The sequence below is a fragment of the Aspergillus pseudonomiae genome (genome assembly GCF_009193645.1).
Source record: "Aspergillus pseudonomiae strain CBS 119388 unplaced genomic scaffold BDV37scaffold_22, whole genome shotgun sequence".
NCBI classification, from domain to species: domain Eukaryota; kingdom Fungi; phylum Ascomycota; class Eurotiomycetes; order Eurotiales; family Aspergillaceae; genus Aspergillus; species Aspergillus pseudonomiae.
Window position 1 is genome coordinate 22,347 of NW_022476014.1, and position 12,034 is coordinate 34,380.

The 12,034-nt window shown below is 46.5% G+C and overlaps 3 protein-coding genes across 3 annotated transcripts; 2 read left to right on the forward strand and 1 right to left on the reverse strand.

Annotated features, from left to right (window-relative positions):
• Positions 1-1,295: 1,295 nt before the first annotated feature.
• BDV37DRAFT_281648 (uncharacterized protein) lies at positions 1,296-2,418 on the forward strand (the record flags this gene model as incomplete). Its single annotated transcript, XM_032086863.1, has 4 exons — positions 1,296-1,400; positions 1,459-1,701; positions 1,760-2,108; positions 2,168-2,418. 4 exons carry the CDS (start codon positions 1,296-1,298, stop codon positions 2,416-2,418), a joined length of 948 nt encoding a protein of 315 aa, XP_031942832.1.
• A 1,409-nt stretch (positions 2,419-3,827) lies between these two features.
• BDV37DRAFT_293003 (aminoglycoside phosphotransferase family protein) lies at positions 3,828-4,986 on the forward strand. The gene has a single exon (XM_032089295.1). It carries the CDS (start codon positions 3,880-3,882, stop codon positions 4,909-4,911), a length of 1,032 nt encoding a protein of 343 aa, XP_031942833.1. The 5' UTR covers positions 3,828-3,879; the 3' UTR covers positions 4,912-4,986.
• Positions 4,987-6,874: 1,888 nt separating this feature from the next.
• BDV37DRAFT_293005 (kinase-like domain-containing protein) lies at positions 6,875-8,412 on the reverse strand (the record flags this gene model as incomplete). The annotated part of the gene is made up of 7 exons (XM_032089296.1): positions 6,875-6,942; positions 7,038-7,179; positions 7,254-7,561; positions 7,621-7,946; positions 7,997-8,203; positions 8,235-8,287; positions 8,392-8,412. The coding sequence occupies 7 exons, from the start codon at positions 8,410-8,412 to the stop codon at positions 6,875-6,877; spliced, it is 1,125 nt and encodes a 374-aa protein (XP_031942834.1).
• Positions 8,413-12,034: the final 3,622 nt, after the last annotated feature.

Below are 12,034 nucleotides of genomic sequence, written 5' to 3' on the forward strand. Positions count from 1 at the left end.
GTAAATACTAAATTCACTCGATCAGTAGAAATGCCCCTATTACCTTTAGAAGTACTCTTTATTGCCATCACGTGTTGGTACAAAGGAACTAAAGATCACTTTCTGGAGACCTCCAACAACCAAACCAAAGACCATGTCGTCTGTCTCCAGGAAGACGCATGGAAGTCAAGAGCCTCTGCAGGGTTTAGCTTCACAAACGGTCAATTACTGCGACTAATAATTATATTAGTAAACTACCTTATACAAGCCAGGATAGTGACACTTTCTTTGTCTTAGCCAAAGGAGCAGCTCGCAATCATCGCCAACGACCATAGCCTCGGAGATTGCACCACAGCGAGTCTCTCTTGGACAGGGAAACAAACAGAAGTAGCATAGATGCGCCACCGTAGCTAAGACTCGTTGAGACTGTTGGAACACGATTATGCTCCACAGTAGCCCGTTCCTGTGAAGATGTTGGTCAGAGTAGCGGTGGATCATCTGCGGGGCCATGGTCAACACAGAGAAGGATCTTCTGGGAAAGTTCAGGATTCGCCAGGAACATATGGCGCAAATCTCTGTGTGGAGATAGCTAAAACCCACGGGAAAGGGAATCCCCCTCGCTTGCTCGCTCCAGTAAAGGCTGTGGGCTGGATGAAACGTATAACCCTTCTGTCTCATCGTCTTCTTGTCCCCGCAATTCTGCCTCCTTCAGGACGACAGCTTTCTAGTCGGGTTTTATAACAGTGAGACGGCGCGTTATAAAGCGTGATCGGCACAAGCTGCGGTTTGCCGTACTCCATTCTCAACGCCATCTACCTGCCTATCGAAATGCTCCCCGAACCCATAATGGCCATCAACAAGGAAAAGACAAAGCTGCTTCATGGAAGGATCACCGCAGTATCTATCATGCACATACAGCCAACTACTTGACTCATTCAGCCGTCGTTGGATATCCACCATCGCCATGCTGAGGTTCAACGCCTTTAGTAAGACATCAAGTATGTAGACATGTATGCCTAGGATAAGGCCGAGGCCGAGAGAGCGGGCCGAGAGAACAAACCACTCCATGGCCCACGCTTGATAACCTCCGTTGCAGTTCAGGGAAAGCTTCTTCTTGGCGCTGAATCCTCTAGTAGCTGATTAGGAATGCAATACTACTAAGCAATCATGTTGGCGAAGAAAGAAATGTGTGATTCATCAGGGCTCAGTGATCTATGAAGGAACGACTGGCCATTGTCGTTGCTAATAAGAACAATAACTTCAGCTCATCACTTTACTCATTAAAGCCTCCCTGATTTTTTGCCGCGAAGATCATCATGGCTACGATTGCTGTTGCTGGAGGTACTGATGGTTTGGGCTTAACCATTGTCGAAGCATTGGCCGTCCATGGCGGACACGACGTGGTAATTCTGAGTCGAAAGGTAGCAACCAACCTTACTCCCATCATATTATTAAACGTCTCTAGTTAATCACACACAGAGTGGCGCTGAGCTCGAAAGGAAACTACCTTTCCGCCTCATAGCCGTAGACTACAGTGACGACAATAGCCTCGTGGATATCCTGGAGTTGAATAATATCGGCACGGTGATCACCACAATCAATGTGCTGGGCAATTCCTTGCCAGAACGCAACCTTGTCCGCGCCGCGGAAAAGTCTTCGAAGACAACGCGACTTATTCCGAGTACTATCTCGCCAAGTCAGTCTGGTTCTCGCCGATCCGCGGTTCGCCGTGCAGCACTGAAAAACAACTGAAGGGCTAACCTATCATTTGACCGCATAGGTCTATGCGGACACCTCACTTCTTGCCAAGACCAAATTCGAGGTCATTGAGGAACTTCGCAAGACGTCGTTGATGTATACGTCTATTATCTGCGGCTGGTTCGTGGATTATTATGGGACACCGCTCCTCCAATCCCACGCCCACCGCTACCCTATTTTTATCGATATAGCAAACAAACAGGCCGCAATTCTTGGATCAGGGAATGAGCTTGTTGCATTCACCCGGCTCATCGACATCGCCCGGTATGTGGTTCGGGCACTAGATCTTTCCAGCTGGCCAAAAGAGAGTTACATTATCGGTGATCGAGTCATTTTGCGCAAGTTTGTCGAACTCGCTGAAGCAGCGAGAGGTATGTTTAGAGCCTTTCTGCTCTGAAGTCACAACAGCATGTTGATTTTACAATGATAGGTTCCAAATTTCAAGTCACTTATGATTCGAGGGAGGACTTGGAAGCAGGGTGGCTCACAGACCTTCCTTGCTACTCTGCTCTCTACAACGCATTTGGTAAGGAAGCGGCGAGTGCATTACTCGAGGAGATTGGGGGGTGGATAGCCGCAGGGGAGCTGGACGTTAAACCTCCGTTTTCGCTGAACGAGGCATTTCCGGATATCAAGCCTATGACTGTTAAGGAATATTTGGATCTTTCATGGAGGGTGTAAACTCTGGTGACCGTTTTGGGAGCTTCCAAATACCTTAGTCAGTCGGTCAACGCGGAATTGAAGAAAGGTGACTCTCGCGATAGCTCCGGGCCAAGCCATGACAGGTTTAGTCTCTTGGATATATCATGCATTATAATCTCCTCTCAATATACATTACAATTCTGATTATTCTGCGCTTTGTAGTGCTGTTGGCGCTGTAATGTGTATCATATGATCCAGTATATTGCAGTATTTCCCTAGTGCTGACCAGGATACTAATGTTACATGTTATTATATATCTCTGTTCGAGACAGATGACTATCCAACACCATAGGCCAACCGCGTTTATGCTCAAAGTGTTTGTTTGTTCGCTTTACGCCTATCCATATATCATTGTCGGCTGTCAACCACTGGCTTGAGATATCCCACAAGGGTAAATTCCAGACCATTTTTCAACCAGAGTGTCCCTCGCTTTCACTTCAAGTGCACACATCTTTTATACAGTATATAATCTCCTTCAATTAAAGATCAAGTACATACGACCACAGGGTGTGGAGAACAGGGCTTCCCGTCCGCTCAGCCGTACTTAAGCCACACGCCGGGAGGTTAGTAGTTGGGTGGGTGACCACCAGCGAATCCCTCCTGTTGTATGTTTTTCTTTTTCTTGAAGAGTGGACTCGGCTTTTGCCATATTATTCCGGGGTACCCCGGACAGGCAATGCGGCGAAATTAGCCACACGAAGTTCGTTATGGTGTTTTGGTCATTGGCTCCTCCAACACGGCTCGTGCTCGGTCTAGCGCAAGCAAAGGGAACTGCAGATAGGCCTGGAAGAACAACATTGCGGTAAAATTGCAAGCTAACGGTATTACTTGGTGCAGTTCTGGGTGTGACACAGATGCATGGTTTCCAAACCTGTCATTCACTGCGATGTTGTTCATGACCTCTGAGATAATCTCGGCATAGTCATTCATAACTTGAACCTGGAACACATGTTTAGCCTTTGGGTTTATAGGAATAGTTGGAATGGAATATCAGAGCTACTTGTGTAGGCTTAATATGACAATGCCTTCTTTGAGACTTGTGACGCTACTCATATAGTGTTTCTGGGGCATTAAAAATTTAAAACCAAGGTTATTGTTCAGGGCAAAATGGACAGAGAATTCACGACAGCCACAAGGGTAATTATCTCAATGATGCTATTGAGAATGTCTTTTCCCAGATCCATTAGCTAATAACAACAGTCAAATGCTACGCATTTTCCTTGAATTATGATGTATTATACATTGCAGGGGTAGCTGGCGCCTAAACCTCAATCAGCTATCGGTTACCATTTCGGGACCCCGACGTTCGTATACGAGAATCCACAACAGAACATATATAGGAGTACATCGAGTACAAAATACAAACGACACCACGCCCCAACACCAAAATACAACCCATCCCCATTCCCAAATCAAAACGCGCAAAAGAGCTAACGCAAAATGCCAACCCCAAACCCCATCCCCCTCCCAACACTGGAAGCCTTCACGAAAAGGACGCTGCACCTCACGCAAGCAACGCTAACGCGCCACCCCAAAATCGAAGGCGACGATCATATGATCTTCACCATCAGCGAATCACCAGGCCATCTGTTACGCGTGACAAAACCCCGCGAAGACCGGCCCTTATCACTGGGGACGGAAATGCAAAGGTTCGACATCGCGGTGCGACGGCTCATCGCCGCGGAATACGCGGTTCGTGGGCTGTCTGGGGATATCATACCAAAGTCTGTTGGGCATGAGGTTCTCACTGGAGATGGGGTTCATGCTGTTTCCATGGAGACGAAGTTGGAGGGCGTTGGGTTGCATCGGGGTGGTTTGACTGGTCTGACTGAGAGGACGGTTGAGGGGTTAGTGGAGATGATGAGGGTTATGAAGGGGGTTGATCTCGAGGGGCTGGGGGGGAGGCTGAAGGATTTGGGGGTGGTTGGGTTTGAGGTTCCTTTTATTCCGTGGCCGGAGATTCGGGGGATGAGGGAGAGGGCGGTTGTTGCGTGGAGGAGGTTGGTTAGTAGGGGGCAGATTCTGGGGGATGACTATGGGGTTAAGGATGGGGATGATTTCGAGGCATTGGGTGAGAGGAAGACGGCATTTATAGGACGCGTGATGGATATGGATGATGAGACATCACGGCGGGTGCTCATTCATAATGATATTAAAGGAGAGCATATCCTGGTGGGCTCTGATGGTCGGATTACTGGCATACTGGACTGGGCGGATGCGGGCGTTGGATATCCGGCGACTGATATCGCGGGCTTGGTGTTGACTGTTGGGCCGCGGTTGGCTATCAGAATTGCGCGGGAGGTTGGGTATGCAGAGGATGAGATTCTTCAGGGACTGATACAGGCTCGGTGTGAGTGTGTTTTGCGGTTGGATGATCGATTGAATGGGGATGATGAGTTGACGCCGATTGATCTGTTGAAGGGTCAGCTTGTTTTGTCGATGGAAGATTGTGAACTTGTTGATTGTGTATGAGTGTTAGAGGAAGGGTGTACATAGAATTGCGATAGTATAGAGCTTATTAATGTGAGAGTTTGATATAGATAGTAAGTATCCTGATCAAAACTAGATAGAACAGCAGGAAAAACTATGATGAACTGGGCTTTAGGATATGTTACATATTAAGAGAATGCATCTAGATAGAGGTATCTCCATTAGTACAACACCATTGTAGACCATCTCTGTTATATCAAGAGTCATTCGTCTCAGACAAGTGTTTTAAATGACAAATTAGAAAGATTCTTGTGTAATTGAGGCAGTTCTAGTAACCGTATAAGTGCAAAACGAAGAAAACCTTCAGAAAACAAATCCATCCAAGAATGATCTAATGGCCTCATCTATGCGAGGTTAGACGCAATGACCAGTTCGATCGTTGATGGCCGAGATCTCCGCAAACAGTCAATATCCCTATATAGAAACGATCGGTCAGTATGCAGTAAGACTTCGTAAATGGGATATGATCTGCAGGCTGCAGCCCGCGCCATGAGCCACAAATATATGTGATGTATCTGAAGCCAAAAGAAAGATCACGGCTATGCGTTGGCGTTATGTGTCAGGGCTGCGGCACTCTAATTTTGTAATTCTGACTGCAGGCTTCGTCAACAGACAACAGAGATACACGTAACCCATGAACAAGCTTCAAGGCGTAGTCACACGCTGACGACAACTGCATTTCAGCTGTACCAGAATGCAGGTATGGATATTATTAGGATTGAGGCAACACTAACTCTGACGCGCGGTGGTGGTAGGCTTCTGCCATGTAGCGAGATTCTAGACGATCTGCAATGGGGTTAAACTTCATCTGCAAGGCCACCTCGCATCTGCCACAGCGAACTAGCTTCAGACATCAATGTTGGCCATGAATTGGTCGCTTATTTGAGGTAGAAAATAACGAGGTTTGTATTACACGATTATCAAGCTCAGTGAATTTTAGTACCCCGTTCTATAGAAATTTATATAGATTACTAGACTTATGATTGTCATATTTTCAGAGTTCGAGAGAAGGTTGTATCAGGAATCAAATAACCACCATAGCCTATCTTAGCTCACAGGGTATCACAGAGTTAACAAGAGTGTGCGACCGAGAATGAGCGTGTTAATAGAGCACTCAACACTGTGAAGTCATAACTTATCACCACACCACCGTCCGCCCTGGCTACTCTCAGGTATAGAGAAGAGTGCGACTAGTATGATCCCACAATCCAGCAAAGCGGATAAGTTCTAGTTAAGCGAATCATTTCGCGTAGGAAGTAGTAATCTGGAGGCTCATGGCCTTTGGACAGCCCATTCAGCAGGTTCAAGCAAAATGCCCAGCGACTTTATAGGTTGATTGGTAAAACCAAGCTGGAGGATCTGCCCGTTTCATGGCAAGGCCCTATGGATCAAGTTCTGCAGCAGCAGGAAAAAGCCGTAAGCAACCGGAGTCGGTCAGACATCTTGTCTTGACTCCTCATCATTTTCACAGAATCCGGATTTGCAATGTGCTGTGATTAGCTATCGCGTTTCCTCTTTCCTTAACCGCTCACTATCACAGAGCCGATCAGTGCATTGCAGTAGCTCCAAGCCCACCCTTCGCACGACGATCCGAGTGACCCAAAGAAAGTAATATCTGTTCACTTTAAAGATGGAAATGAGAAAACCATAGATCAGATTCATGTTCATGGAGATGGAACAGTGCGTAGATGGTGTTCCGCCCTTACCGTTTTCTTGACAGGGCATTCATCACAACACATGCTGAGATGCATTCAGCTCAGATAGAAGGAGTCTGGGGTACGAATGATGGTTTTCTGTTTAGTCACATCCTTTGACAGCTCGTAGTATGAATAATTGGTATGAAGCCGAAAAGAAAGCAAGCGACTCCACACTATGGTGACTTCAACCACGGATCTGATAGTAACTCCTTTGCGGAGGCGCGATCCTCAGGCCGCCATTGAAGCATTTAGCGCATAAAACAGAAAAAGAGATCTTGTTGTGGACCTTGTAGATTATCCTCCAGTTTCTCTAGGGCTATAAGGGGGGATCTCAGCGGCGCCCTTCCAATTCCCTTTACTTCATCGTCAGCTTCAACAGCCCCGCATATCAAACATGGATAGGAGATATACCGTCAATATCGAAAAACTTCATTGCATAATTGCTTTTTTGAAGCATATCTTTGGGCGGTGGCCCAAGGACTGCGATCATCTCTACAAGGTGATGGGTGTCTGAGTTGTTCTTCTCAGAATCTCGGGCATAGAAAAGATGCCCCTGCTCGAAAATATCCCACGCCCATAGAAGACATCAGCATCAAATAATCAATCCGACATGTCAGGCCTATTTACGAGAACTCCAAGATTCCAGATATCGATCTTCTCATTCCATGATATCCGGGATAAAACTTCCAAGGCTCGGTAAATCAATGGTTGTGTATCCTCCCACCGAGTACCTACTTGCGAGCGAAACCGTGCCTCCCCGAAATCCGATAATACAGGACGGCCGTGTACCTTGGGAATTCCGAGTTTTCGCGAAGAATAGATTGCCCGGTCCCCAATAACTTTGCAGGGGCTGGGATTACATCTCTCCGTCTCCTCAAAATCAAGCAGAATTGACTCATCTTCTACACTAAGCATGATATTCTTTCCTTGTATATCTAGATGTGTAAAGTCAATACCAAGGAGTAGGCGATTAAAGAGACAGAGACTACTTTACCTGTATGGATAATTCCAGCCTCTGTATGAAGGAAGTCGAGAGCTAGGAGAATATGAATCAGAGTTGGTTTAAGTAAGTTCTCCGGGAGAACTTTTGCTACCGTTCGATTACGTAGTTCGAATAGACTCATAGCCAAAGGTATATGTACAAGACACTGATAAGAGTTATCAGCAGATTTGAGTTGAAAGTCATCTAGCGCGCTTCGAACGAGAAAAGACCCCGTGTGACTTGAATTAAGTGTTGTAAGATGATTGTATATCTCTGTCTCTCTTTTACCATGGCCAGAATCATGCTCAAATATTCTCAATGCAACGTAAGCATGCTGCCTATAGCCATTTAGCTGTATAATTCAAGGTCCGTTGAAAAAGTACCTTACTGTAAGTCTCTACACAGCCATACTGTTGAGTATCCCCCGTAGCCTAATATTCCGACCACTTGGTATCTTGAACGAAAGACGTCACCGATTTTCACTGGGTAAAAGAGATCTGGCGAGTACCACCGCAAGGTTTCCTCTTCCAACTTTCCGGCTGGGTCAAGCCGGGCACCCAAGGGAGGGGGCGACAGGTTAGACGTAGCATTATCCCTTGAACTGAGACTAGGATATTGAGCAATACAGAAACAAAGAGGAATCTAGATCATGGATGGCGGGCGGTGAGGCCCCACATAGCTACCGAGCATTGTCAGTGACTTAGTGGGCCCCTTGCCGAGGGAACCATAACATTGTAAAATAATAGCTGAGCGCGAAGCGCTCTGCTATGAGAAGTGCAAAACCAGCTTCACATTTGCATTCATTCTGCCCATAAATGCTAAAGAATTTCAACTCAAAGAAGCCTGCTGTTCGCCTCAGTGCTGTGGTCTTATCTTTACACGTTTCTTTCAATATGTCATCGGATATGATATTCCTCCCTGAGTATACTTATGTAGAAAAATATATATATGTTGGTGACACATTAATGAGTTTTCGATTGAAAGCAGAATTCGAGAAATAAAGACAACAGAGAAGATTACAAGCTTCATTTTACAGACAATTTTCCGTGCTGTATCTTTATCCTATGAGACAAGTTCTTGTCCAGAATCCTGAATCATTCGGTCGGCTTCGTCTGCAATCAGAAGATCAACTACTTGCTGAGTATTGACCTGCGGTGTCTCTATTGCCTGCTGAATTACATACCCCGATGTCATGATTCCAAGAGTGAGCTCTTCAAATTGGTCTTTGCTTGATATTCAAAGCTTGACTTTGCGAATCCCAGCGATAGGCCTCCGCTATCTCAGGACTGGAAAATAACTAGCATCGTTCTACAATACAGAGTGCGCAAGAGGCATTTTACATTGTCACCTGCACGAAAGCCTCCCTTGGAGACGAGCCCAAGCAGATTGCCGCTAGGGGAGGACCGGTATGTATTACAGGACCCCCTCTCGGAGATCTGTCAAGGTTGTTCGATCACACACTGGAAGGACTCAAACTGCAAGGTTGTAGACTCGCAGAATGAGATCGTGGGATCGATCAGATATGACGGCGACGATATCGTAGAGATTGAGATATTGAGCTGTGTCATAATTGCACAGCCTAGTTCAGCCCAAAGCTGGAGGAAATTCCCAGGTGGCGAGGAGAAGGTGAAATGGGACTTGGACAATGTCCAATATATCCTAATTACTACAAGCTCCACTTCGGAAAGGCCGTGATTCAGGGGCAGTATCTGCGGGATAAAGATGGGTGCGCTGTAGCGGAATTGGTTCAGATCGCCTGAGCGCCGTGTAGATTTGCGCTGATATAGTATTCGTCATCAAGAACAAGGATGCTACTCTCTTGTGCGACCGAATTAAGCTTGACCTGTTCAGGGCTACAAAGCTGGGGTCTGATAGCTAAATGTGCTGGTCACACTTCAGGTATTCTCGTCATTATTGCTATTACATTTCATACACGCGTCTGGCATGGCGGCCGCAGATCCCAATCGGGTAGCCGTGAATAGCCACTGGGCACTGTAGTTCTACGCAGTGAATGGACTCCCTCGCTCGCATGTGTCATTGCCAGAAATCATAATCTCTTATTAAAACCAGAATTAGCTTTCTATTAACTATACTATCAAAGATACCATAATCTCTCTCTAAATATAAGGACCCCAACCAGCGTTGGGATGTAGTCCACATAGAATTTTCATCCCATCATGAGACGACCGTCAAGCTACTAATAGATACCAGTCAATCCGAATACCACGTTGAAATCGGGATAAATCACCTGAACTCACGCCGAGTACCCCGTATAATCCATAAATATGGGAATGTGCGGATCCCACTTTAACCTCCATGGGGCGAAAAAAGGGAAATGCCGATCTATACCAATTTACCCACGTGGGAGGGAGTATGGCCATTATTATACGTCCTCATTGGTAGATTCAGCCGGAACTCGTTTCCTCGGGAAAGTATTCCTTGAATCCATGGATCGATATAATCTACTTCGATATATTAAGACAAAGCGGTATGGTGATTTCGAATAAGCATCAATTGGAAATCACTAGCTTCATCGAAAACCCCAAGTGGTTTGCATGTGAGCTTTGCATGTTTTAACATTGCGCCAGGAACTTCAAGTTACTGTGTAGTATTGTTTAAGTAAGGGTTGCACCCGTTGATATCAGGGAGTGAGCGAAATTAACCCCCGATTGTGAATATTATCCCTTACGGTAATATGTGACTTGGAAAATTGCTTCTGTTTAATTATAGCCATTGCTACTGTATGCAGGTCGGTATGACCTGCATGCGACAACAACAAAAAGCTGCGACAGTGCTTTCTGAATCGACTCTTGGCTTGTATCTAATCGACTCAGTTGCTTATCGTGGCTGAGGTCTAGATTCATCATCACACAGATCTAATTTAGTAGATGCACTAAGGGGAACTATTGAACCCCGGCCGAGGAAAGCTCTGTGAGAACATTTGGAGATTGAGACACTTTCGGCTGCAGTTCGGCGACCACCTACCGAGATCGCAGTATCTCTGCAGCCTGGGTCTCTGGCCTCGTGTGGCTCAAGCGAGGGCTGCATGACTGGAAAGCTTGGGATTGGATCCTATGATAGTGTGGCTGATCGGTGTTCTCCGTAACTAGGCTACAGGTTTTTTGCTATGAGTTAGCATCAAGTTAGAATGGTTTATTCATGGCCAAGGTCCTTGATCGTGAAAAACGCCGGAAACTGTGACGTCTACTGCGTACTCGGACTTTGTCCGGCTTTAGGGCTGGTGGAAGAGGCCGCTGCACCGCCACAGTTCGTCCAACTTTTTTTTGTTTGTTCCCCTCCGTTCCCTTTTTTCTCTTTCTGGAGGGAAAGCGATTCCCGGCGATCTTTGTCTTTCGTGGAGAAGGAGAACTCGTATGTCCTGTCGATCGAACTCTGTTCCTTTCCGTCCGTGTTACTCCCTACCTTTCGCAACACCCTGCTCATTTGATACCCCCCCTACTCCGTACATGCAAATGTAATACCTTCAGTCTCAGTCCTTCTATTCCAGCCACCCCACATCGCTGCGGTGGCTGGAAACCGTCCCAACCGCCTGTGGGCTTGTAGATGCGAGAGGGGCTCAGACGAGAAACTCCGCGATAACCAGCCGAAACTACTAGAAGAAAATTGCACGGTGAACCGCTCTCAGCGCGCAAGACGACCACGGTTACGGTTGCCGTAGGCAATGGTGGAGGTTAGAGGGTGGCGGAAAAACAAGAGCTTTCTCCACATCATAAAGGGATTTGGGATGCGACCAAGTCGAGAGCGCCACTAAGAGACCCTCAGGCGGAGAGAAGTGTGGCTGGTGAGTCCGCTTCCTTTGCAAAAGTCGAGTCCCACTGCAGTAGTGATCCACAGCCCAACAGGATGGTGGGTGGAACGATTGGTGTCTATCGTTCAATTACGATCGGTTGGTCACGGTTGATCGGATCCACCGGCGATCCATTTCCTTTCAGTCGGTCAAGAGCGCGGATGTACTTGCCAGGTCCAATCCCGTGCGCGCGCAAGATCAGCTCCTTGATATTGGGCAGTCACCATGACGCTGCCTTTGACGTCGCTGGTCGTACCAAGTTCCTGTTTTCATGCAGGGTTAGTCAAGTCAACACAATGTGGTAGATGATGCTAATTCTAGAGTTCAACAACACTTCCACATCGTCATCACGTTCTTGCAGAGTGCATGGGACATGCATCGTTTGATTTCAGTATGCAAGAGGGGCCGAAAGGACGATTCCCTTAACCATGGGTCTTGCAAGTCTTGGGTTTTTCTAATCGGCTTTTTAGCCTATACCAGACCATCTCTTCCTAACCGAGAGCACAATACGGGAACTTCAACCACGCTGTTTCGCATTATTTCCATGGATACGATTATCAACACAACAAGGAAGGAAGGGGAAAAAAAGAAAAGAAAAAAAACAAAAAAAAAAAAAAA

What these genes read in the sequence shown, in the direction of transcription:
- BDV37DRAFT_293003 (XM_032089295.1), top strand. Translation starts at nt 3,880, where the DNA reads ATGCCAACCCCAAACCCCATCCCCCTCCCAACACTGGAAGCCTTCACG.